The sequence below is a fragment of the Capsella rubella genome, unplaced genomic scaffold, assembly GCF_000375325.1.
Source record: "Capsella rubella cultivar Monte Gargano unplaced genomic scaffold, Caprub1_0 scaffold_2, whole genome shotgun sequence".
Lineage (NCBI taxonomy): Eukaryota > Viridiplantae > Streptophyta > Magnoliopsida > Brassicales > Brassicaceae > Capsella > Capsella rubella.
The window spans coordinates 12,024,433-12,049,390 of record NW_006238922.1 but is presented as its reverse complement, the minus strand read 5'-3'; the positions used below and the strand labels follow the sequence as shown (position 1 = coordinate 12,049,390).

The window sequence follows — 24,958 nt, the reverse complement described above, 5'->3', positions numbered from 1 at the left end:
TTTCTATATGAGTACCTCTATATATAATTTTTTTTGTTATCAGTGTTGCTCGATAGATCCAAACGCAATTGTTGTGATGATATTTTTATACTAAGAATAATTCAACCGATTTCAATTATTGTGTTTTATCGTTTACGTAGAAATAGACATAGGTATTCAAGATCTCCAGATCGTTTATTACATCTAGCTACATGTGCTAATGTCACTAAAACAACTAAGAGACTAAAGACAAGTTATTGAATACACTTCGCACCCCATCTTGTAATTGCGTAAGTAAATGTTTACTGTTTCCATGATTACATAGTTGAAAATGTAAAAAGACGAGTCTAAATATGAACCATATCTTAATTAGTGAAAATATTGATTATTTGCTCTTTCTCATTTGTAATGTTAGTGTAGATTTCAGACCATGATTTATTTGGATTTTTAAGAAAGAAAGAACAAAAAAAAAATCCAAAACAAAGAAAAAGGGCTAAAACAATAATACCAATATTAATTGAATTTACAATAGTCTTTCCATTTTCTATAAATCTCATAAATCTATAATAGTCAATAGTAAAATTTAATGATATAATCTATATAAGAAGAAAATAAAGCCATCACATTGATTTTAATGGCTAAATAATTCCAAAATATATAATTAAATATAAAGCTATCACATTGACTTAAATCTAATTAAATATAAAGCTATCACATTTATTTAAATCTTATTAAATATAAAGCTATAACATTGATTTAAAAGGCTAAATAATTTCAAAATATCTAATTAAATATATATTGGTATGATGTATTATTCAAAATTTTCCAAAATTATAATATATATTTCTGTTGAAGAGATAAAATTGGTAAGTAAATCTATTTTTCAATAAAAATCAAAAAAAGGAAAAAAAAATGTAGGGTGCAGTTAAAAAAACAGAGAATAAAAAAGAAAAACAGAGGAAGAAGAAACGGTTATAGCTGGCAAGATCCATCTTCCATCTTCCCCACTCTGTCAATTTTGTCACTACACCCCAAACCAAACATAAAACTCTCCCGCCTCTCTCTCTCTTTCTCTCCTTCTTCTTATTCTCTTCCTCTTCTGTCATCTCAGATCTCACAAACCTTCAATCATGAGAGAGATCCTTCACGTTCAAGGTGGCCAATGCGGTAACCAAATCGGTTCCAAATTCTGGGAAGTCATCTGCGACGAACACGGCGTTGATCCCACCGGACGTTACAACGGTGACTCCGCTGATCTCCAGCTCGAACGTATCAACGTTTATTACAATGAAGCATCCGGTGGTAGATACGTTCCTCGTGCTGTTCTCATGGATCTTGAGCCTGGTACTATGGATAGTATCAGATCCGGTCCCTATGGTCAGATATTTCGTCCTGATAACTTTGTTTTCGGACAGTCCGGTGCTGGTAACAACTGGGCCAAAGGTCATTATACCGAAGGTGCTGAGCTTATTGATTCTGTTCTTGATGTTGTTCGTAAGGAGGCTGAGAACTGTGATTGCCTTCAAGGTTTCTCTCTCTCTCTCTCTCTCTCCCTATATCCATTTTTTTCTGAGTGTTTCATGTTTAGTAACCAATGATCTTGAGAATCTTGATCATCCTCGCATTGCACTTGGTCACTGTTTCTATTCACTGATCTCGTCAAGATCACGGTTCTGATTAATGAATTACGTGAACATGATCCTTCTTTTGCTCATGGAGTGAGTCGGTGCTTGTGTCTTAAATAATGCATATTTTTTCAAGAATCAGATGTTAATTTACTGTTTGAGAGTGAGCTGTTAACACTTAATGATTGACCAAGCAATTAGATTTTGTCTAACTTTTTAGCGTCATTGAATCTAAAAACAATATCCTAATTTGGCTGTAGTGTTATTGCGGCCCCTAATGTTTTGTTCCAGATTTGTGACAGTGGATCAAAATTACCACGTGAACCTTAAACCATATCGAATTGTTTAATAGCACTTTGGAGAATATTGTTGTGTTGATACTATCGAGGTGTAAACATATCATGTTCAGACCATGATTAATTTACAGAAAATCACATATCAATAACTTTTGGATCTGGTCTGAACATAAAAAGACAAGTCCTTTAGTCCTTTGTTACTTGAGTATTTTATAAATTGATGATTTGGTTAACGGGAATCTAGCTTTATGGAAACCTGCCATTTGGACTATGTTTAGTTGCAGTTCAAGTGACATTGTTTCACTTTCACATTTCATTATTACAGGGTTTCAAGTATGTCACTCTCTCGGAGGAGGCACAGGTTCAGGAATGGGAACTCTCTTGATATCAAAGATCCGTGAGGAGTACCCGGACAGGATGATGCTCACATTCTCTGTTTTCCCATCACCAAAGGTCTCAGACACAGTCGTTGAGCCTTACAATGCCACTCTCTCAGTCCACCAGCTCGTAGAGAACGCTGATGAATGCATGGTCCTCGACAACGAAGCTCTCTACGATATCTGTTTCCGCACTCTCAAACTCAGCACTCCTAGCTGTAAGTACTAAGCACCAAGTTTTGTGTCGAAAAAAGTTAAAGTTCTCTTGGTTTCTAAATCATATGTGTACATTTTTGTAGTTGGAGACTTGAACCACTTGATCTCAGCAACAATGAGTGGTGTGACTTGCTCTCTAAGGTTCCCTGGACAACTCAACTCTGACCTAAGGAAACTCGCCGTGAACCTTATCCCATTCCCGCGTCTCCATTTCTTCATGGTTGGTTTCGCGCCTCTCACTTCCCGTGGCTCTCAACAGTACATCTCTCTCACAGTCCCCGAGCTGACGCAGCAAATGTGGGACGCCAAGAACATGATGTGCGCAGCTGATCCACGCCACGGACGCTACCTCACAGCCTCGGCCATGTTCAGAGGAAAGATGAGCACAAAGGAAGTTGACGAGCAGATCCTTAACGTCCAGAACAAGAACTCATCCTACTTTGTTGAATGGATCCCAAACAACGTCAAGTCAAGCGTCTGCGACATTCCACCAACCGGAATCAAAATGGCTTCAACGTTTGTGGGAAACTCGACTTCGATCCAGGAAATGTTCAGGAGAGTGAGCGAGCAGTTCACTGCCATGTTCAGGAGAAAGGCTTTCCTTCATTGGTACACAGGAGAAGGAATGGACGAGATGGAGTTCACCGAGGCTGAGAGCAACATGAATGATCTCGTCGCTGAATACCAGCAATACCAAGATGCTACTGCTGATGAAGAAGGCGAGTACGAGGATGAAGAAGAAGAAGAAGTTTACGAATCTTGATTTCAAAACTCTCAGGATGGTTGAGAGGATACACAAACCCCAAAAGATTATGAAAAGAAGCTCTGTTTTTGCATCTCTCTCTTTTAATGCTTGAAAGCTCTGTTTCTCTATGCTTACTACTACTACTACTACTACTATATATACATATCAAGTTGAAATCTGAGAATTGTTATCAACAAAGATGTGTTCGTTTGCTATTAGTATTCTTAAAGAAGTCTTTTGAGTTTATTGTATTTGCCATTTTGGTTTGTTCTTTCCTTCTCTTCTCCATTGCCTTGTAATAATAATTCTTCAACATATCTCTGTTTTTAGCCTTTCTCTCATAAATAATAAAAAGAAGGATTCTAATACCATGATTATCAAGGGGTTCTTAAAAACCTCTTAAGCTAAGAAAAGTGATGAAAAACTAAGAAAAGTTAATATATGTCTCTTGTATAAGAGACTTTTTTTACCTTTTCTTAATTTTTTTTAGCCTAAGATTTTACTAAAAACCTACCAGTAATGATGCTCTGAATCCTTGTTGAGTTTCCATTTATAAAAATTATACACAACCAACACTTTGCCTTTTTTCCCAATGGAAACTAGCAATTTAGGTTGAATATTCGTATCAAAACCCTACATTATATGATATCTGCTACATATTATTAGCTAGGTAGAAAAACAAAAAGCCACCAACACATTAAAAAAAAAGAGCTACTTGAGTTGGTAAGAGGAGATGAATCTAGTATAGAGCTTCTTGGATCGAATCAAACCTAATCTTCTTTGTCTTGCTTGAGCAGCTGCTTGGACTTTACTACTTGCCGCCGCGGCCACTCTCTGAAAACCAACCATTGGGACGATTCGGTTACCTTCCTCTGCAGCTGGAAGGTTCAGATCAAAGCCACGTCGCTCCTCCATTCGCAATTCCACATCTCTCACGTTAACCGTACGATCAACAGAAATAAACGGTTGCAGATGACGTACAAGATAATGACCATCACTAATGGGCTGGGCTACTAATCCAACTTGAGCCCTAAGTAAACCCATCTCCGCCTGTAGTATATTCATTCACCAAATATGATCAAAAAATGGAAATAAAATTAAAAAAGCTTTACATTTTCCATTAAAAAAAAAGAAAAAAACACAGACCTCGAGAACTGAACAAGATGTGTTTGGCTGATAACAAGATGTCTGGTTTTTCGTACAAAATTCTTCTTCTAATCCTTTTTTAATCTGTCGTATTTTTTCATAAACACACACACAAACAAAACAATTAACAAACTCCAATATAATTAAACAAATACATAAACTATGCTACAAACAAGTCAACAGAGAAATAATACAATAAGACTTACGGTTTGAGAATTGGGTTTCTTGGCCTCACCGGTTAAGCAAGAAGAACTCGAATTACTTCCCATATCGCCGACCGATTTAATCAGCGGAGGATGGGAGTGAAGAGAAGAAGACCTTTTTTTAGTGCGACCCCATTTATGGAACAAAGGAAAAGAATCAGAAGAGAATACAACAGGATGCGAAAGTTCCAATAAGGCTGAAGAAACTTCGTATTCTATCATATCGAAAACTTCTTGTTTTTTGCCTATGCCGTCACCGTGATCTTCCATTGATACACTCTGTTTCTTCTTCTTCTTCAACATTGAAGGTTTTTTTGAGTAATGAATCGGAGAAGAGACACGAATGTTAAAAAATAAATTTTTGGGGAGGAGTCTCTTCTCTTTGGCTTGAAACGATTGGGTTTAATATGAGATAAATCTTTCTCTGAAGATTTTGTTTCGTTTTATTTATTTATTTATTTCATATATCGCATAGTGGTTGATGGTCTAGTTTTATGACACGTGTCAATACAGTTTTTAGTTTCTTATTTTTGATTCTCGGGTTTCTTGTTTTCGTCTTAATTACCTTTTTAGACATTTAATTTCTGTCATTTTTGGGGAAAAAGGAAGAAAAAAAAAATCGAATTAATCCCCAATTTGTTATTTTTAAAAATGCTAATTTTACAATATTTGTTCATGAAATATGCATATTTTCAATTAGTAAGCAAACCTGTTCGCTTGACTTGGACTATTATTTACAGACTTTACAGTCTACAAAAGAGAGCTCTTTCTCAATCTCTACATATCAAATCTAAAATTTAAGGAAACATAAATAAAATTAACTGGGAATACTTGACTTTCTCACTCTTTAACTTCCAAACATGAAGTCTTGGCGAACAAGCATATACACAAATAATATACACGACACATTCATGTGTTCTCTCATTTCTCCATTTACCTTGTAAACAAGATGTTTTCTTCTTCTCTGCCTCCAGAAGTTATTCTCAAAATCTTGTCTCATCTTCCGGGCAAAACACTACGAAAACTCCGATTAGTTTCAAAGCAGTTTAACTCCCTAGTCTCTGAACCCTACTTCCTCCGTCTCCACCACCGCCATGCTCTCATTGACTCCTTCTCTATCCTAACCGCCTTCACCGGTTCCCACGGATCCCAATCCGTATATCTCAAACTCTTCCTCTTCACCAAACCCAACGACGTTGCTCACGCCGTTCTCACCGCTCGCAAATCTTTTTTGATAGACTTCCTTCCAGAGACTTATCGCAACAATGAGCAAACACTAAAACCCATCACAAAACGTTTCCTTGGACAAAGAATCAGAGTCTTCTCTTCTAACCATCAGTTTATCTGTATCTTGATCGACAAGGAACATTTTCTTTTCGACCCTATTAACCAAAGACTCCTAGAAATACCACAATCTTCCACTTCTTCTTCTTCTTCTTCTTCTTCGCCTTTTGTTATCTCCTTCGGTTTTGTTTCCTCAACATTACAATACAAAATCATCAGATTTCTTCTTCCTTATCACCCAATCTGCAAATTCGAGATACTCACTCTCACAATCACAGGAGCAAATTACGATCATCATCTCAAGATCTCACAATGGAAACCACAAGAAATAGAATGCCCTTATCTTCTAAAACCGTACCCTCCATCTCACGCTGATGGGTTCCTTTACTGGATAACAAAACATGTTCCACAGATCGTGTCTTTCTCTTTAGAACAAGAGAAGTTCTCTGTTCTGCCTCCACCGCCATGTTTTGAAGACAACCCTGATCACCGTTTTAGCTTATGTGGAATCAGAGGGAATATCTGGGTAGCAGACTACAATTCTCTTGCACCAAACATGGAGCTTTGGATGATGAGTGGCTCAAATGGATCTGCTTGGACTAAAACGCACAGAATCGGGCTCGAAAAGACATTCACCCGTTACTATCCAACGTTTCCGATTAGGATTCATGATATACAATCTGATTGTGTGATCTTCCAGGTTCTGTTTCCAAGTGAGATACATATTTACTACACGAGCAAGAATGAAGTGGAGGACGTTGGGGGTTTATCATCCGGAGAGTTACAGCTTTGTCATTACAATGATGTCCTTTTGTCTCTCTAAATTGTTCTTGTGAGATTAATTCAAAGCTTTAATTTATCTTATAAAGAAAAAAATATAGGATTATTTTGTAGTTGTATCCTAATTTTAAGTAGAAATTTGAATTTTACACCAACTCTTTTAAATATTTGAAATGTATCTTATGTATGATTAAAAATGACTATTTTACCCTTAATTAATAATTAAAAGTTAATAATACAAAAACCAAAAAACAAAATTAATATATTTTACAATATTACTTTTAAAAAAATTATTAGAAATTAATTAATTATGTTCGAATTTTTAAAAAATATTTTAGATATTTATTATAGCTAATATTAATTAGTAACTACAACTGAAAATAATAATAATTTATTTTTAAGAATATCATTTAAAATAAATTACTGGTTATAAATTAAATATTCAAATATTTAAAATTTATTGTAGTAATTATAAATTAATTTATTATAGATAATAATAACAATAATTAAAATTAAATAAGAATTTATAATATTTATAAACTTTTGGATTTAAAATTTAATTCGAATTTTAAATAAGTATAATATAAAAATAATTTTCATAAATTTTCATTTAATAGAAAATTTTGAAAACGATATTTAAATGTTTTTAACTTTAATATACTAAATATCTAAACTAGTTAACCCTAAAAAATCAACAGTTTAAAAAAGTTGACAATGTAAAAAATCAATTAAATAAATAACAAGTCGACTCTTGTAATATAAGTCAACAACAACAAAAATTAAGTCAACATAAGTAAATAGACAAATCAATAGTTCAAAATATCAACCTTATTAATAAATCAACATTGAATAAAATAAGTCTATCAAATAATATATATATATATATATTATTGATTACATAATCTTAAAATACATATTTTTTAATAAAGTAAAATTTGGCCATCTTTTTTTTTTTATATATTTGTATTGACCAAAAAATTAATATAATTATTACTTTTAAAAAATATATTATAGAATTATAATTATTAGTTATTAAAAATATTAATACGTTTTTAATTTTAAAATTTAAAAGTATTTTTAAAACTAAAATTTTATTTTTTAATTAATTTATTTAATATTGGTGATTAAATAAAAGGGTATTTTCGTCCATTTTAATATTAAAAAGTATAGTTTTCAAATAACAATAATACATAGTGTAGTTGTCAAATTTTGTATAAAATTTAGTACATTTTTAAAAATGTCCCAAAAATATATTCATGTTTCCCCATGATTTTGAGCTTTTTTGCTTTCTTCTTTTAATAGATGACAAAAAGGTATACTCATTTATATGGAATCATGAAACATCTTTAAATACATGCATACTTGGAGAACCAGACATTTTTACACAAAACACACATAATTATTATAGATCAATACTACACAATCGAGTTAAATCACTTAACAAATTCATAACAAATATTCTAAAATGAAAGTACGTACATTAGTCTATATATTAAATAAAAAACGATTCAAAAGCCAAAAGCTTTCCAATGTAACAGCCAAACATTTTCGTTTTCTCTAGTGATATTAACAATCATAGGGGAAAAAACACGATTCAATACAAATTAATGGATACAAAGAGAAGATGCAGTCGTTGGCTTACCACGAATCTAATTTTCACCTAAAACAAACTTAACCTTGCACGTGTCATCATCTCAAAGTGTTAAACTTTTCGACTTTTTTTTTTGTTTGTTTTCTTTTGTAATAAGAAGAAGAAGAAAAAAAGAGTAACTTTTTTGCTGGGTGGGTGCGTTACCAATTTGCCCACTCCACATCCAAAAAAAAAACAGTGTAATAAAAATCACCTGATCGTCCAACATAATCAATCCGGTCCTAGAAAAGAGACAGATCTGGTCCTAAAGGTTTCGATTACACCGTTTCTATTTTTGGTAAGAAAAGTGAAAAAGAAACGAATCGAAAAAGATGAAGGCGGCGAAGAGGCCGATCCACGCCGTGACGACATGGGTTCGCCGGCAACCACCAAAGGTTAAAGCTTTTCTCGGTGTTGTTTCTGCCATGACTGCTCTGGTTTTGTTGAGGATGATTGTTCATGACCACGACAATCTCTTTGTCGCTGCTGAGGCTGTTCATGCCCTTGGTATCTCCGTCCTTATCTACAAACTCACCAAGGAGAAGACTTGTGCTGGTAATCATCGATTTCTATGCTAAAGTTTCGAAATTTCTTGATTTTGATATTTTGGATTTCTTGGTTTAGGCTTTGATTAGGACGAGTGATTCTGAAATTGATTTCAAGTTAGGGTTTGTCTGATACATCTTCCCAGGAAGATATTAAATTAGATTGCGTGTAGATGTATATGAGATTTAAATTGTTTGATGAACACCTGATTAGATTAATTTTGTAATTTTGTAATCTTTATTTGTGTGTGTTTGCAGGATTATCTTTGAAGTCACAAGAGCTAACGGCTCTGTTTTTGGCGGTGAGACTGTATTGTAGTTTTGTGATGGAGTTTGATATTCACACGTTGCTTGATTCGGCTACACTGGTGACTACTCTTTTTGTTATCTATATGATCCGTTTTACTCTCAAAGCTAGTTACATGGAAGACAAAGACAATTTTGCTATCTACTACGTCGTAAGTTGTTGATCCTTTATTGTTCCTTTCTTGGAATTTCATTCATATTGATTCTTTTTTCTTTTTGTTTGAAATCTCAACTTGTGTTAAAGTAGTAACATTTTGTTTCCATATTAGATCACCTAAAGAGCTACTTTTTTCTTACTGAACACAGACCATTTTGCTAGATTTCCTTTGCTACTATCAGTTTGAGTTTCATTGTAGTGACATGTTGTCTAGTTGTGAAGAGTGTATTTTGTCCATTTATATTTCTGAGCTTTTTTTCTTATATATACATGGCTGCAGGTTATTCCATGTGTTGTTCTATCTGTTCTCGTTCACCCATCAACACATCACCATATACTTAACAAGATTTCTTGGGCCTTCTGCGTTTACCTTGAAGCTGTTTCAGTTCTTCCTCAACTTAGAGTCATGCAAAACACTAAGGTACATTGAAAAGCTTGAAACCAGTCTCTATCCTTCACCAGCTTAAACTAGTAACGCATGTCTTGTCTCAGATCGTGGAGCCATTCACAGCACATTATGTATTTGCTTTGGGGATAGCTAGGTTCTTGAGTTGTGCACACTGGGTCCTTCAGGTTTTTTTTTCTTTGTTTTTTTTTGGCCTCTTAACTATAAAGCTTCATACATATATACGCAGTTTTGCAAACTTTATTGTAATATACAATAATAAGAAGAAATTGACGATGGTATAGGTTTTGGACACTCGAGGGCGGTTATTGACTGCTTTAGGATATGGTTTCTGGCCTATGATGGTCCTCCTCTCTGAAATCGTCCAAACCTTTATTCTCGCCGACTTCTGCTACTACTATGTGAAGAGGTAAATCATAAAATGTTTTTGCTTGCTTGTTATTGCGTATATGATGGATGATCTAATGACATTGTTCTAGTGTTCTAAGATTCGATTTTTTTTTGGTGTTGGGCAGTTTAATGGGTGGTCAGCTCGTTCTTCGTCTCCCTTCAGGTGTTGTGTAAAATTTGATGGAAAAGAGAGAAGAATAAGAAGAAGAAGAAGAAGAAGAAGAAGATACTGTGGAGTAATGCTCCATATGGCGCATGCTAATCGTTTTGAGTCTTCTCTACTCTCTTTTTTGTTTTCTCTTCCCTTTATGTATTTTTTTTTTCTTTTGTTGGAGGACTTGTAAAGAAAAAAAGAGAATTGATTAGAGATTTTGACATATTAATTTAAAGTTAGCCTCTCAGCTTTTAATTTATTACATAAATTGTTGGCAGTAGCAACCAAATATAATGCACTGATGCTTCAAACAACTTAGAAAAATTAAAATTTAAGTTGCTTGTTTTATGGGTATTTTACAAAAAATTAAATATAGTATGTTAGAACAAAAAAAAAGAGACCTTAACTTTAGAAAATATAATATATATATTTGGATATACATTTATATTTGATCATTTAATTAACTCATCGTAAATATACTGATCAAATTTGATTTAATAGTTTTAAAGGTTACATATTTACAATAAGAGTTTTGTGCATATAAACCTTTCAAGTCTGGTTTTGCAACTCTACTCTCTATATCCAAAAAAATGCAAAACAATCATACTAAGTCAAGAATAACACGAAATACAGCCCTTATACCAGATAAAAATTTGTTTTTTAAATGATTTTAGGGTCATATATATTTATTTTTTGAAAATTCTAAAGATATATTTGAAATTCTAGTCACGAAGGCTTCAATCTGATATATTATTTCTAAATTTTTTTAGAATATGATAATAGTGAAAACGGTTATAGTGCGTATTTATTTTTGACTTTGTATGATTAACTTGCATTTTCTTGGATTTGAGAGTAAAATTGTAAAAAATGGCGACTTAAAGGGTTTATTTGCACAAAATTCCTAATTATAAAGGAACTCCAGAAAATAGTGTTAAAAAAAACAAGAAAAATAATGAGGAAGTACCCAAAGTTATATTATTCTTTAAGAAAATGATAAATATAATTATTTAATATCAGTAACTTTAAATAATTACTAGATATATGGTAAAGTTTATGTAGTACTACTTTTGTTTTTGGAATTTGGACAAACAATTGTAGTACCTAATTACTAGATATATTTTTTTGTATGTTTATGGAGTCCTTAATCTATGAAATTTGAAAATATAATCGACGCAATTATTCAGCAAACTATGTGAAGGAATACATTGGAGCAGTTTAACTGTTATTCTCGGTTGGAGAGAGTTGGGATACGTAGATTTGTATCGATGGCACATGACAGATTTATGCTGCATTTGACATCACAACTAAAGGAATTCTGCAGGTACGTAGATTTGTATTGTGCTTTAGTTATTTTAGTTGTTATCTTCTTATCTTCCGCTATGTCTGTTTTGCTTACATAATGTTTTTTTTATTGTATTGAAAGGCAAATGCTTCATGTTACCATAGGAAGCCGTAAAGGGTCAGTATCACTAATAAATTGTATCACTAACAATAAATTGTCACTCAGCCAATAATAATTCGTTTTTGGTTATATTCAATGCAGCCTATTGGAAGATGTCCTAGAATTGTGAACAAAAAAGGAAGCAGTAAATAACTTGAGGAAGAGATGTTGGCAAAGATATCCAAGTTATAAGCTAGAACTATGAACAAGAAGGTAATATTCATCTAGTTTCACTGAGGTTTATTTGTACTTCAGAAATAGAAAACTAAATAAAATTATGATGCTTTCTGTAATTTATTACAGATTTTGGCAGCTCTAGCTTTGCGTCCACTGCACCCATCAAAGAAGTACACCACACATCTGCCACATTTTCAGGTAAATACCCTTTATCAGAGATAAACATTTTCAGAGCATCACTTTATAACAGATTTATAGCTTAACATGAATCTTGTTCTATTAATCTACAATGATCTCATTTCTTATTGTTGCAGAAAATTTCAACTTCAAACAATGGCAAGAGATATCCTAAGGCAAAAGCTAGATGATCCAATTATATGTCCCAATGATGGAAAAAAATCCTCTTCTTGCAACTATATTTTCCAATCACAGCCTTCTAAGAGCAAGAAATAAGTAAAAGTTAACAAGTAAGCCGTTTCCCAACAATTTCGAGTACACAAAGTACAACATCAAGACAGCATGCGCCAGGTTCTTTATCGCTTTTTTGGGCGATGGTATTGCAGTTAAGTGAGATGAAGGGCCGTTTCAATATGCTTTTTTCTCTTAACAGTAATCTTGCAGATGCGAATATCGGAGATAAGATGACTGAACAGATTGAAAACAAGGAAACGTTCCTCGTGCTTGTACACTCAAACCAGTACTGCTAGAAAGATTAGCTAGTCTGCTGAAGAATCCATCTGTACTTTGGCCAAAACAACAAAAAGGTAGGTGACACTCTTAACAACCATTCTGATACCCAGGTATGGTATAACCAAGTTATATATACAGTACATCAACCACATAAACGACTAAACCCAACAATTGCTAAGGAAGACTTTGCAAGAAATTTATACGCTCATAACTTGGTTAAAAAGTAAGTTTGAATCTATGTTAATAATCATCTGCATTTCTTCTATATCATGAAACTACCAACTACATAAATGATTCGGATGTTACTATTCGTACTGAAAAAAAAAAAAAACAAGTTTTCAGGCAGAACAGAGATAGACTATGCTTTATATTGGTTCAGAATGTCACATATCTCTTTGGTGTAATAGTTCTTTATTCTCGATTTTTTCTTTTCTACAAACGAAATACATACGTACAATAATATTAAAGAGCAAAATGATGATTGATGGTGCAGTTGTTTGTTCTTTTCTCTCTATGGCTATGTATTAGCTCTTCATTTGTGAGTTGTTTTTTAACTGAAAAGGTCTCTCAAGTCTGAGCTTATCCAAATTTGTATTTTATTATCGATTCGACTCTTTTGGCGGCGGCTACAGCTGGATTCTGTAATCATCTCACCTAATATTCCACCATTTTCTTTTCTTTTTTTGTATAATTTACCAAAGATATTACACTTTCATGTATAATAATGTCATTGAATATTAATCTAGATATTGTTGGCTGAAGATGTAGTTTGATGCCAATCCAAACATAATACACATGTGGACAATCGTTTGGTCGGTGGGATTCTCTATGTCTGCTTTAAGGGATCCAAGTTTCTGACTTAAAACTCCATAGAGTTCGTCTTACTACTGTTTCGTCTGTCGAACAAGCGATAAAGAGGCAAAATATGTAACAAAATAACGTCAAAATCCAATTTCTTCAATTTGTTTATATTTCCATCTTGATCATATCTATTTGTATTAATGATTGTTTTAAGAATCATAACCAAAATCACATTAGTTTTGGTAAAAACACTACTATACTACGTACTACGACACATGCATATGATTAAAGTTGAATCTGGATCATGACACAGCAACTATATGATTTTGAATCACTAGATTACAATCTCTGAACCTTCAAAATCACATTATAAAACAAAAATTACATTAACTTCGTACAATATCAATCATCGAATAGTAGTAATTCGAGCAATATCAATCAAACAGTTTATATACTAGTATAAAAATATCTATTTGTAAATGGATTTTGGGCTTGAAAACATAATAAAGTAAAGAGAGATCAAAAGGTTGGCGTTTAGCTATATAACAGCTATTAATTTGTGAATAAACAACACTTCACAGCTGTCGTTAGAATCTCACTTCTCTTTCACTTTTTTCTTAATTAACCATACGGCATACGGTATATCCATTTTTTGGGTTTTATTCGTTTTAAGAAAACGAATGTGCTTATTGAAAACAGTAAAATTAATAATCATCGTACACTTCAAACAGTCCAAGTTTGGGTGCAAATAGAGATTTGACGTAACGTAGACGAGTTCAATGAAACGACTAGTACCATATGTGTGTTATAACTGAAGTGACATTTTCATGCATAAGAAAAGATGTTTTCTATGTAAAAGTGTGTTGCGTGTGTGCGTGTGGATGGGATTGGAGTTCGATAAGGTTGGTGAAAAAGCCAAACACTGAAGACAGGCGACCAGTGAGGACAGTGACCTCTCTCTTTCTTTACCTTTTTCCCAGTTTCTCTGTTATTTCGAAATTTCAATTTCTAACTTGTCACATTTTTACATCTACTCTACGTCTCTCTACCTATGTCTCAATCATTTATTATTTTCTATTGATATTTTATTTTTATTTTATGTCGACGCTAATTAGTTGAAATGCAGAATGAAAAGCAAGTGATCTTTATAAAATGAGGTATATTTTCCAGCTACGTACAGCAATACACGAAGTTGTGCTCGCTTTATTTTCAGTATAGCGTTTGTTTTGGACCGCATCATTCATGTATATAAATATATTGGTCCTAAAGATTCCTTTAAGAAAGCAAAAACAAAAAAAAAGTAGTCCACTGGTTAAGTGCATGCAACAATCTGAAACCATGTATTCTAAACCTTTTTGTTGTTTTAGAGATTTGTTTGGCCTTAAATTACACTGAGAATATAATTCAAGCGTAGTGGCCAATTGCATCTGTAAGACTGCAACATCATGTCGTGTGTCTCCAAAGCCTTTTTGTTTTTCTTATATATATATATGTCGTCGATTCCTCCAAAACCTATGCATGGTCTTTGATTAAATGAATAACAACGTCGAATCATACAATAGAAATGAACTATATATATTCTAAACTCTATTGGTGTTGGAGAATAGACTTAGTCCATCAGCTCTGGTTCCCGATGGTATTGTATGTGCTAAAGTATGTAAAATGAAAAATAAAAAGATACAGAGAGTGGACCATAAGAAAATGGTATTGTTGAGACAAAACATAAACGATTGATCTAGAAATCGATTTTATATTTTTTTTAATTAAAATTGAAAAGAGGAAAATAATGTAAAGACGAAAAGGTGGGTCATAAGAAGGAAGGAAGTGCAAGCTGTGAATGATGAAGTTAAAAGAGTATTTCATAAAAAGGACCACTCACGTCTACATCTTCTCATCCTTCTTGTCTGATCAACCTCATCAAAACTCTTCTAACTCATTATTTTCCATCATTAGCTAATTCCTTACAATTACTGTGTCCTTCCACTTTCTTTCATTTTGCTTCTATTTTTGTTTCTTAATTTCCACAAACTATTGTTAGTAGGATTCCCCAAAATCCTAATTACTTTTGGACTTCTAAAAATATATATGTGGTGTTCTCTCAAATGTCAACAAATTTTGTTATATGATTCACCAAAACAAATTATTACTCAACGATTTTTAAGCTTAGCAAAAAAAAAAAAAAACAAAAAAAAAACTAAATAGTTTTCCACGTTTTTCATAAATCAGTGAATCATATACATCGTAAAAAGAGGAACATCTATATTACTACTTCAAACCCGGAAGTATATTGTATATACAGTCAACGTATTAGTTTATGAATTTTATGTTATGTATAATTTAACAATCTCTAACGTAAAAATACTCACTAAGGAAGTCAAAAAAAGTCAAAATCGTTCGAATAAATTATTGTCGTTGTATTAAGATTCGTTGGTAGAACTAAAACCAAAACTTACCAAACCCAAGCGAAACCAATAATAGAGTTTAGGTTTATGTACATCAAAAGAAGTCTAATAATAATACATATATCTAACGAGTATCACATAAAACATTGGATATTATTTAATCACAGATTCGCTGGAAAAGAAAATATACCGAATGCATTTAGATCAAATTAAAACCAAAGACCACTAATAATAATAACATCCTTATATATTTGTTTTCCCCACCACAATATTCTCGACTCCGCGTACGCAAAACTCTTATACGCACCAACCGACCCATTCGAGAAAAAAGAGAAATTATATCTTATATGCTATATTGCTATTAACCATGTTCGTCATACTATCAATAGTAAAAAAGAATTTAATGGAAAATATTTGTTTCGACTTGAATAATTATGTATGTGTATTTTTTTAGGTTGTGATCATCATCATCATCATCAACTCTTGGAAAGTGCTTACTTGCTATCATAATTATATTCTGAAACTTCAGAAAGCAATTATTTTTCCTGAAAACTATTTAGTAATAAGAAATAATGAAAATGAAAAAGAATAGTCTAGACCGAACAATGGGGTCGGTTGCCCATCCTAAGGAGGGCTATAAATAGAAGCCTCCAAGTTCTCATCTCGACACAACAACTACAAACACACACATTCATCTTGAGCTCTAAGTTCTCATATTCTCTCCTTCGAGAATTATGGCTATCTCAAAAGCCCTTATTGCTTCTCTACTCATATCTCTTCTTGTTCTTCAACTCGTTCAGGCTGATTTGGTACGTCTTGTTTCATCACAAAATTTACTCGGTATGATATTTTTTTCTTTTTTAGAAACATATTTCTCACATGTTATACGACAATATATTCTTGCAGGAAACCTCACAGAAAAAAGATGGTTACGCCAAGAAGATCGGTAATTACATTTATTCCACATATTGTCCATATAGATCAAAATTTATATCAAAGAAGTTACTAACGTATGATTTTGAGTAGTAAAATGAATAAAAATCTGTGTGCGTGTGTAATTTATTTGTGTATAGATTGTGGAGGAGCGTGTCAAGCACGGTGCAGGCTATCAAGGAGGCCGAGGCTGTGTCACAGAGCGTGCGGGACTTGCTGCTCCAGGTGCAACTGTGTACCACCTGGCACGTACGGAAACTACGACAAGTGCTTGTGCTACGCTAGCCTCACCACCCACGGTGGCCGCCGCAAGTGCCCATAAGGAACTGGACAACTTAAAGCTCTTCGGATAATGCGACTATATATGTCGTTTTGTTAGTCTTTGTTATGTGGATCGAATAATAAACGAGAACCGTACGTTGTCGTTGTGAGTGAGTGTACTGTATTTATAATTGGTCTATCTTTGGTGTAAGTGTTTTTTTTCCTGGTTTTTTGAGTTTTTTTTTTTTTATTATTTTGTATATCGATTCGTGCAATAATCTCATTGTATTATTTCATGTTGCAATAAAATTATGTTATTTTTGTTGAGTTATTTGTTTATACCATCCTTTTTCTTCTTCTATGTTAAGCGGGTTTTTGGAAAGATATGGATACAAGATGATAACTATTTGGACAGCTTGTGTATTGATGTTATTTATTTATCTGTAAAAGGGTCTTAGTTTGGTTTATTTTGCTACATCATATCATTTTATCACGACCATGTAAAAATAATGCTTCGTTTCGTTCTACATCATATATATATACATGAGTTTGGGTTTAGAGAAGAGCGATATATAGAGTAAACTAAATACATGTACTCCAGAATCAGAATGTAATTTCATTTGTGGAGGACCGAGAGCATATGTCATATTATTAATCATTTTAGATGGAATTTTGGTTAAAGATTTTTGGTTAACATCGATATTGTTTATTCGACAGCTACTGTATATATATTCCAAAACTTGGGCCACACATAGATGTGAAGAGGTGCATATTTAAGTTCGTAAAAAAAAAAAAAAAAGAAGGAAACAGATAAAGCCCCCGGCGAGGATCGAACTCGCGGCCTTTCGCTTACGAAGCGAACGCAATACCACTATGCTACGGAGGCCTTCGAATATTGGAAGAATCCTAATGTTATTTATTTATTAATAATTAATAATCTCATAAGAAATGGGAGACAGCATACAGACACGTTTGGTTGGCTGATGTTAGTGAAATTCCCTTGTCACGTTTTATACGTTTTTGTTCGTTTAGTATCTCTATCAGACTGAGTAAGTTACTAGCTTATATAATATGAGTGAAGCTTGAGGATTTAGTTATAACTCTGGCGGCATGTTGCGGCTTTAATTCCGCCATGAACGTACGAAAATTACGACAACCTGTCATGGCTTCGCCGACGTGACTGGATGGTGGAGGTCATCGGGAGTACCTTTGGAAATAATATCAGTTTTATCATCCCTCAGAAAAAGAGTACCAATATTTTTCGAGACCATTATATTCTAAAATTCATAAGTTTATCATATTTTCTTGGACAATTGTTCGTTATATGGGCCTAGTTTGACACATGTGTGGATCTTATTGTTGGAACCAAATTTTTGATTTGGGATACATTATTTTAGGTACACACACTTACACTTAAAACTCAACTCGTATTTTATGGGCCTTTTTCCCAAAATCGCATTCTGCTAACTTATAAAAAGTCGAAAAGTAAACTTGAAGATTTTTGAAAAAAAGAATCGCAAAAAGAGAAGAAAAAAAATCTTTTTGGTAGACAGTAGAGATGAAAAGAGAGACAGTTGGCAGAAGAAGAAGAAGAAGTCACCAGACTTGTCGATTTCAGTGTGTGAGAGATGACTGATGGTGAAATGATAAATCTTACACTCTCTAGTAAGTTCGATCTCAACATCACACTTCAATACCAAAAGTCTAAAAATTCTAGTTAGGAGGAGAGGAAAAAAGCCATGCCGTTTCTTATTGGACGAGACAACAGATACAATCATTAAAGAAGAAGAAGAGATTTTATGTAAAAAACGCCGTGACATTCTCTTGTATTTATGGAAGACAGCCAGACGTTTGCGTTATGGAGACCCGGTTCTCCAACTTTTACAATAATAATTTTCTGAAGTAATTGTACTTTTGGTCCTTTCGTATGGAAAATAAATAGCCACCTAGCTAGTTTCAATAGTAGTGTAGTTAGTGTGTGTATTAACATAAGGGAATTTAGATGTCCAACAAACCCAATTTAACTGGTTAGCCGTTTAGCCACTTATAATTAATTAATTAATTAACTGGTCATCTGATCAAACCACATCTATCTCAATTAAAACCTTTTTACTAATAAATGAAAACGTTACAAAAATTTCGAAAAAGTCAAATTGATTAGAGTATTGTTTACTTACTGACTTTTTTTTTCTACATATACTCCAATTTCAATTGGTTGTTGTTAGGCACAGAAACAAAAGAAAGAAAATATCCAAAGGGGGTGGTACGGGATTATATATCATACCATAGGAAACCCATGGAGATCTCTATTATAATAATAATAATACTTTTGTTGTACCATTTTATTTATTTTGTCAGCTCTGGGTGCTGACGTGTCTGACACATTGATCTTCTCATAGTTTCACTACGTGTCACTACAATCGGACGGCTCTCGTTACCTCCCTTAACTACATACCGTTGGATCACCACTGATGAAGATAATAACCAAACAGAGCGTTTTTTTATTTGGGGTTTGTGTCACATTTGTGATTTGTGACATTTATAAAAAAGCGAAACGACAGCTTCGGTGTATCCGTCTTCACTATACAGTATACACAGAGCTTGAGCTATTACAAATATTGGAAGAAGAAAGGTTTTGGACTGATCTCTTTTACATTTTCTATGCATTCTGTGTTCTTTTTATTTTCCGATATTATTCGTACACTCTGTACGTTTTTTTTCTTTATTTTTAATAATTTGATTCTTCTTCTGTCAGTTACATACATATCAATGTTTGATTTGAATGAAGAACAGTGACTCCATTAATTAATGAACTTTTCTTCTTCTTTATTTTCTTACTAATTACAAAATACCTTTTTTATTTTTATTTTATTCACGGGTTGTAATGTACAAACTTTAATAAAAATCCCTTCTTTCCTTTTTTTTTTTTTGTGTGTTGGTTTTGGGGTTATTCATCTTTAAGTCTTCTTTGGTTGCCTTTTTGTCTCATCTCTTTATTTTCTCACGAAGAACCTGATTCTTCGAGACACGAGAAACGATTTTACAACTTTTCTCTCTTTAACGTCCTTCTTTTCTTTTTTACTTTTCTCTCTTTTCTTCTTTCTGTAATCTTAAAATCCAAGTGTGTGAATTCTCCTTTTGTTTTTGCAGAGATGTGGAACAAGTGAGTTTTTTTCTCTTTTTGGTTCTTCTCTCTCAATCTGAGTCTGAGCTTCTTTCTTCTTTCTTCTTCTTCACCTCTGGTTTGAGTGGAGATAGTAATTGGAAAAGAAGAATGGAAATGGGTCGGCGAGATGTGATGAGACGTGGAGGAACCACTAAACAATCTGGTAAAAAGATTTGATCTTTTGTGTTTCAGAAACCAACAAAAGAAGAAATAAAAATCCAATCTTTTTTTCTTTTGTCGTCGTTCGTTTGCTCTGTTTTTGTTTCTTTTTTTTTTGTCTCACTTTTTGTTTCGTTTAGGATCTGCAAAATCGAAGAAAGGAATGTTGAAGAAACTTGGACTAGCTGATGAAAAACCGAAACGAGAGATGATGAGCTATGACTACAAGTTTCTTCACCATCATCATCATCATCATCATCCTTCAGATTTAGAAAACGAGGTTTCTAGGAAGAAATCTAAGCTTCCAAAAAAGGTAACTTCTACATCAATACGCAAACTTAATTTTCTCCACCACTATCCCTTAATTTCCTCATCTTTTTTCTCAAGTCTTTTCACATTTAATTCTCTCTCTCTCTCTCTCTCATCCTTCAGAATTTGAAAGACACAACTAATGGTGTGGATCATGCCTCTGTACCACGTAAGCTTCGTTCAGGTGCGTTGTTCGTGACCCCAATGATATTAAAAATAAAACTCGAATGTTTTGTTTTTTTTAATATGTTTTGGTGTGTTTCCTTTAATGACCTGCTAATGTGTCAGTAAAAAAACTCAGTTGCTTGCTGAGTAGTTGGGAAGATTATGGTATTTTTCTTTTGGCTTTTGAATCTCTGTGTGGAGATTTTGGATTATTTTTCAAGCAAACTCTTTTGCTTTTTTTCTCCCCATTCTCACTTTCTTATTATGGACGCAAGATTCTGCTTACATGTCTTTCTTTTTTTCTTACTTTATAAAAAATCAAAAGCCATCAATCTTCAACTTATATTATTATTATTTCTCTATCTTCTTTCTTTTCTTTTTAGCTTGTCTTTGTCAATTGTGGAACGAACTCTCCTTTTTTCATCTCGAATTCTAAACCTGCAATTGCTTTTTTTGTTGTTTTTGCTAACTTTTTTTTTTTACCACTTTTTATCTGTTTTTGTGCACTTTTCAATTGCAGCCATGAAGAAGCGGAATCTTGAATCTGTGTCTAAGTTCTCATCCTCTGTCTCAAAGAGACTTAACCGGTCCAAAACCGGTAGTGACTCTTTTAACAAGGAGTTAGTAAAGAAGGAGAATCAAGAAATGGTTGGTTTGGTTGTTTTTTTATTTAATGACTTCAAATTTTTTGTAAGACATATATAGAAGAACAGTTTACTAAAAGATGGAGTTATGGTTTTTTTGTTTTTTTTGTTTTTTGTTAGGAAGCAAAAGCTATTGTTCATGAGTCAATGATGATTTCGAAAGATGAGAAAGAGGTTGCAGAGACTTTATACGGTTTAGCTGGAATGTTTACTCAGACTGTCTCTTTTGATAGGAAGACTAGTGATCATGAGAAAGAAACTACCAAACTTGACTCTATTTTGGTTGTGGAAGCTAACCATGCAAAAGCTGAATCGCGTGAACCGGCGGTTTCAGTTTTCTCTTCAGCCAAAACTAAGCAGACTGATGATGCAAAGCCATTGGTGCAATCTGATAACCAGCTCAGCCTAACAGGGTTTGTAGCCAGTTCCTGTTTAAGTTTTGTCTTTTGATTTTGTCAGTTATTTAATCTGATTGGTGGTTTAAATTGTCTAACTATACAGAATGTTTGATTTTATTGATAGATTGAAGCAAATCAACTCAGTGAATGTGACTGATGAACCTGTAAGCGCTCTGATTCCTTCTGAATTTTACTTTCTTAGTTTAGATGCATATTGTTTTACTGATTACACTGGAAATTCCTAGGCAAAAACCCTTGAAACAAAGGTTGCAACTAGTGACATGGACTATAAGAGCAACGGTAATAAAAACTACTTCTGTATCACATATACAGCTTGACTTAAGAACCGTTTTCCTAATACTGACTTTTGTGTTTCTAAAAGGTCTTGCACTGTGGCCTGGCTTATCTTCAACTGTTCATTCAGGAGCTCAAGTTCTTTCAAAGTAACTCCTAACCTTTTAACTTGTATGTTAATTTGTTCTTGTGCTGCTCGGTTTCTTCTCTTACACATGCGGATTGTTCTTTCTTAAATCAGACCATCATCTACAAAGCTTCCACCCTGGATGGGTCAAGCTGCTTCTCCTTCCAGGACTGCTTCACTCTTGAGTGAACCGTTAAGAGTCCAGCCAAGAAAGTTGAAGAAATGTGCCTCTCACATTTACATTTCCCGTCTCATTAAAGTATTACAGACCAGTAAGAGTAGTCCCACGACACTTAACCAAATTGAGCAAAGATCTTCAGAAATGTCAGAACGCAGACTCCCTGATCCGGTGAAAACCATTAGTGACTTTAAAACAAAGGAATCTCCAGCGAAGAGGTACCAAACCCCGCATCTACGTCTTCTCGAGCTACACAGGACACATAACCCGAAACCTATGCCAGAAGACAGGACTCAGCTTGCTCTTGATCTCAATGGTCCACAAACTTCACAGAAACAGGTAATATACATCACTGTTCTTATTTGGTTAATTCGTTTTCTCTCTGATTCTTATATCTCTTTTCTCTTTTAACGACAGAGCTATGATTTCCTAACTCTAGCATCTTCTGGAGCAACACAATCTCATTTCCCACTTCCAAACTCATTTCCACAGTATCTCTCAGCAGCTTACAATAGCCAACTCTCACCTGCAACTTCTAGCCATCAGGTTTTTTATGCTCTGACCCAAATTTTCTCCTCACTAGCAAAGATTAATGGATTCAGTAACATAATGTAACACAAGAACATTATTTCATCTTGTAAGGTGCAGCAGCTTTCTCCATATCTAGCCAGTCGATTCCAAATCGCTTACAATGCAAACCAGCAGCAGCAGCAACAGCTTCAAAAAAAGCTATGGGCTGCTCAGTACAGACCAACAAATGGGAACACCATGCAATCAAACCAATACAGTAAACCAAACCTCTCCTTGAACCTGACTAGTATTCAACAGCCTCTCCAAGTTGCTTCCTCCCCAAGGTACACCAACAATGTATCTCAACAGCAACATCGTCTCATGGCTGCTGCTGCAGCAATGTCAATAAGCCATCACCATAACAACAATCCTTCACGAACGATGATGAACAGACAAGAACACCATATGCCACATATCTATGAGGATACAAGGACACAATTGCAACTACTCTGCAACGAGCAGTCGTGAAGCTGCCTTGCTTTGCTTTATAGTTAAATAGTTCTCTTAAGGCTTTTACAGATGGTTTGAGTGGAAAAAAAAACAGAGATCTGTTTCTGTCCTCGCCGGAATCGGATATACAAGGATTGTCAGTGAGAGATGACTGAATCCCACTCGTTTGAGAAAAAAACATTTATTGTCTTTTTATGTAAATGATCCAGGAGTTGTCTAAAGGAGCAAATTTTCTCAAAGTGAGACAGTCACTCTTTTTTTTTTTTTTAAATCTCTTTAAGGTGCAGCATTAAGTTTCTTGTGCCGCAAGCGAATTGCTCCAATTACTTATGTAGTAAAAATCTGATTAATTTTTTTTGGCGGTTTTAGAGAATGTTACATGATATTTGAACGAGGCTAATTACATTGAAAAGGAAAAAAATGAATAAACCAGAGTGTCTTTTCATATGATCAGTTTAATAATATTTTTATTAACAATATATATTACAAAAGAGTGAAAGACTATTACATATTAAAACAATTAGAAAGAAAGAGTATTATGAAGAAGTGGAGATGAAGAAAATAATATGCTTTGCGTCCGTCTCTCACTCAATCCCAAAGTCACATAGCTATAAGCAGCAAGCTTATGTAACTCTTTGCTTCACCACAGGGAGCTAGGCACTAACTAGACATATATGATGGAGACGGTGAAGAGAGCAGAGATAGACACAACGGCACCTTTTAAAACTGTCAAAGAAGCTGTTGCTTTGTTTGGCGAAAGAGTCTTAGCGAGCCAAGTCTATTCCAACCATCTCAAAGTGGCAAGTCTCTTTTAATAAATTCGAGTTAATTAATGACCATATGATTATTTTGATTTCGAGATTGATTCTTGTAGTAACCATTAGTAAATGTTCAGATGCAGGATGAGAAATGGGAAGAAGATTCATCAGGGATTGAGACAGAGCTTGAAGAGACAAAACATGATCTCAAAAGGGCAAAGGAAGAAAGCAAAAAAATGAGAAACTCATTGTTTTGTCTTAAGGAAGAGCTTGAACGTACAAAACAAGAGCTCCAGAAGCTGAGAATAGATCCTGAGGAACCAGATAAGAGAAGAAACGACGAGACTGTATTCAAAACCAAATTCGAAGTGTTAGTTCCTCGGGCTGATGATGAACCAATCAGAAGTCCGACGTTGAGATCGATGAGTGAGAAGAGATACGTGAAATTCGCAAACCCGAATGGTAATAATGGTTCTGTGGTGGAGATGTTTCTTGAGAGACATCCTTCGATGAAAAAGAAGGAGAAGAAGACGAAGACAAAGAAGAAGAAGAAGAGTTTGATCCCTTTGTTTATTGGTGGGATATTTTCTAAGAAAAAGGTTTTGCAATGAAACAGTTTGGTTTCTAAAAAATTTTTTTGCTATGTTTGTGTGTGTGTGTTTTTTTCCATAATAATGTTACATACATGTATTCATGTATGTATGGCTTCGTAAATACTTCTTATATTTTCCTTAATTTTTGAAATAAAAATTAAACTTTTGTATCTCGAGTAGAAATTTACCTAGAAAACAGTTGT

General features: G+C 33.8%; 7 protein-coding genes and 1 non-coding gene across 10 annotated transcripts; 6 read left to right on the top strand and 2 right to left on the bottom strand.

The window, feature by feature from the left end:
• Positions 1–915: 915 nt before the first annotated feature.
• Positions 916–3,553, top strand: LOC17894475 (tubulin beta-1 chain). Its single transcript, XM_006302194.2, has 3 exons — positions 916–1,506; positions 2,226–2,495; positions 2,577–3,553. The coding sequence occupies exons 1-3, from the start codon at positions 1,110–1,112 to the stop codon at positions 3,254–3,256; spliced, it is 1,347 nt and encodes a 448-aa protein (XP_006302256.1). The 5' UTR covers positions 916–1,109; the 3' UTR covers positions 3,257–3,553.
• A 217-nt stretch (positions 3,554–3,770) lies between these two features.
• On the bottom strand, positions 3,771–4,966 carry LOC17896299. Its single transcript, XM_023788107.1, has 3 exons — positions 4,591–4,966; positions 4,385–4,468; positions 3,771–4,288 (listed from the first exon to the last, which is right to left on the bottom strand). The coding sequence occupies exons 1-3, from the start codon at positions 4,888–4,890 to the stop codon at positions 3,950–3,952; spliced, it is 723 nt and encodes a 240-aa protein (XP_023643875.1). The 5' UTR covers positions 4,891–4,966; the 3' UTR covers positions 3,771–3,949.
• Positions 4,967–5,536: 570 nt separating this feature from the next.
• On the top strand, positions 5,537–6,694 carry LOC111832186 (F-box protein At3g07870-like). Its single transcript, XM_023788557.1, has one exon. It carries the CDS (start codon positions 5,537–5,539, stop codon positions 6,692–6,694), a length of 1,158 nt encoding a protein of 385 aa, XP_023644325.1.
• Positions 6,695–8,437: 1,743 nt separating this feature from the next.
• LOC17895785 (putative ER lumen protein-retaining receptor C28H8.4) lies at positions 8,438–10,498 on the top strand. Its single transcript, XM_006302616.2, has 6 exons — positions 8,438–8,836; positions 9,085–9,284; positions 9,570–9,710; positions 9,782–9,862; positions 9,980–10,104; positions 10,211–10,498. The coding sequence occupies exons 1-6, from the start codon at positions 8,614–8,616 to the stop codon at positions 10,257–10,259; spliced, it is 819 nt and encodes a 272-aa protein (XP_006302678.1). The 5' UTR covers positions 8,438–8,613; the 3' UTR covers positions 10,260–10,498.
• A 5,908-nt stretch (positions 10,499–16,406) lies between these two features.
• LOC17895209 (gibberellin-regulated protein 1) lies at positions 16,407–17,275 on the top strand. Its single transcript, XM_006300511.2, has 3 exons — positions 16,407–16,559; positions 16,657–16,696; positions 16,824–17,275. Exons 1-3 carry the CDS (start codon positions 16,485–16,487, stop codon positions 17,003–17,005), a joined length of 297 nt encoding a protein of 98 aa, XP_006300573.1. The 5' UTR covers positions 16,407–16,484; the 3' UTR covers positions 17,006–17,275.
• A 483-nt stretch (positions 17,276–17,758) lies between these two features.
• Positions 17,759–17,830, bottom strand: TRNAT-CGU. Its single transcript has one exon. It is a non-coding gene; the product is annotated as a tRNA-Thr (tRNA).
• A 2,017-nt stretch (positions 17,831–19,847) lies between these two features.
• LOC17894047 lies at positions 19,848–23,666 on the top strand. 3 transcript variants are annotated; one of them, XM_023787692.1, is made up of 11 exons: positions 19,848–20,273; positions 20,410–20,582; positions 20,702–20,762; positions 21,264–21,391; positions 21,508–21,800; positions 21,889–21,949; positions 22,031–22,085; positions 22,168–22,228; positions 22,321–22,723; positions 22,802–22,930; positions 23,033–23,666. In XM_023787692.1, exons 1-11 carry the CDS (start codon positions 20,219–20,221, stop codon positions 23,420–23,422), a joined length of 1,809 nt encoding a protein of 602 aa, XP_023643460.1. In that variant the 5' UTR covers positions 19,848–20,218; the 3' UTR covers positions 23,423–23,666. The 3 variants fall into 3 exon arrangements, with proteins under 3 accessions (XP_023643460.1, XP_023643459.1, XP_006302028.1); XM_023787691.1 differs by having other exon boundaries at positions 19,849–20,273; positions 23,027–23,666; XM_006301966.2 differs by having other exon boundaries at positions 19,850–20,273; positions 21,910–21,949; positions 23,027–23,666.
• Positions 23,667–24,068: 402 nt separating this feature from the next.
• Positions 24,069–24,860, top strand: LOC17894136 (WEB family protein At1g75720). Its single transcript, XM_006300267.2, has 2 exons — positions 24,069–24,204; positions 24,300–24,860. The coding sequence occupies exons 1-2, from the start codon at positions 24,079–24,081 to the stop codon at positions 24,771–24,773; spliced, it is 600 nt and encodes a 199-aa protein (XP_006300329.2). The 5' UTR covers positions 24,069–24,078; the 3' UTR covers positions 24,774–24,860.
• The last annotated feature ends 98 nt before the right edge of the window (positions 24,861–24,958 follow it).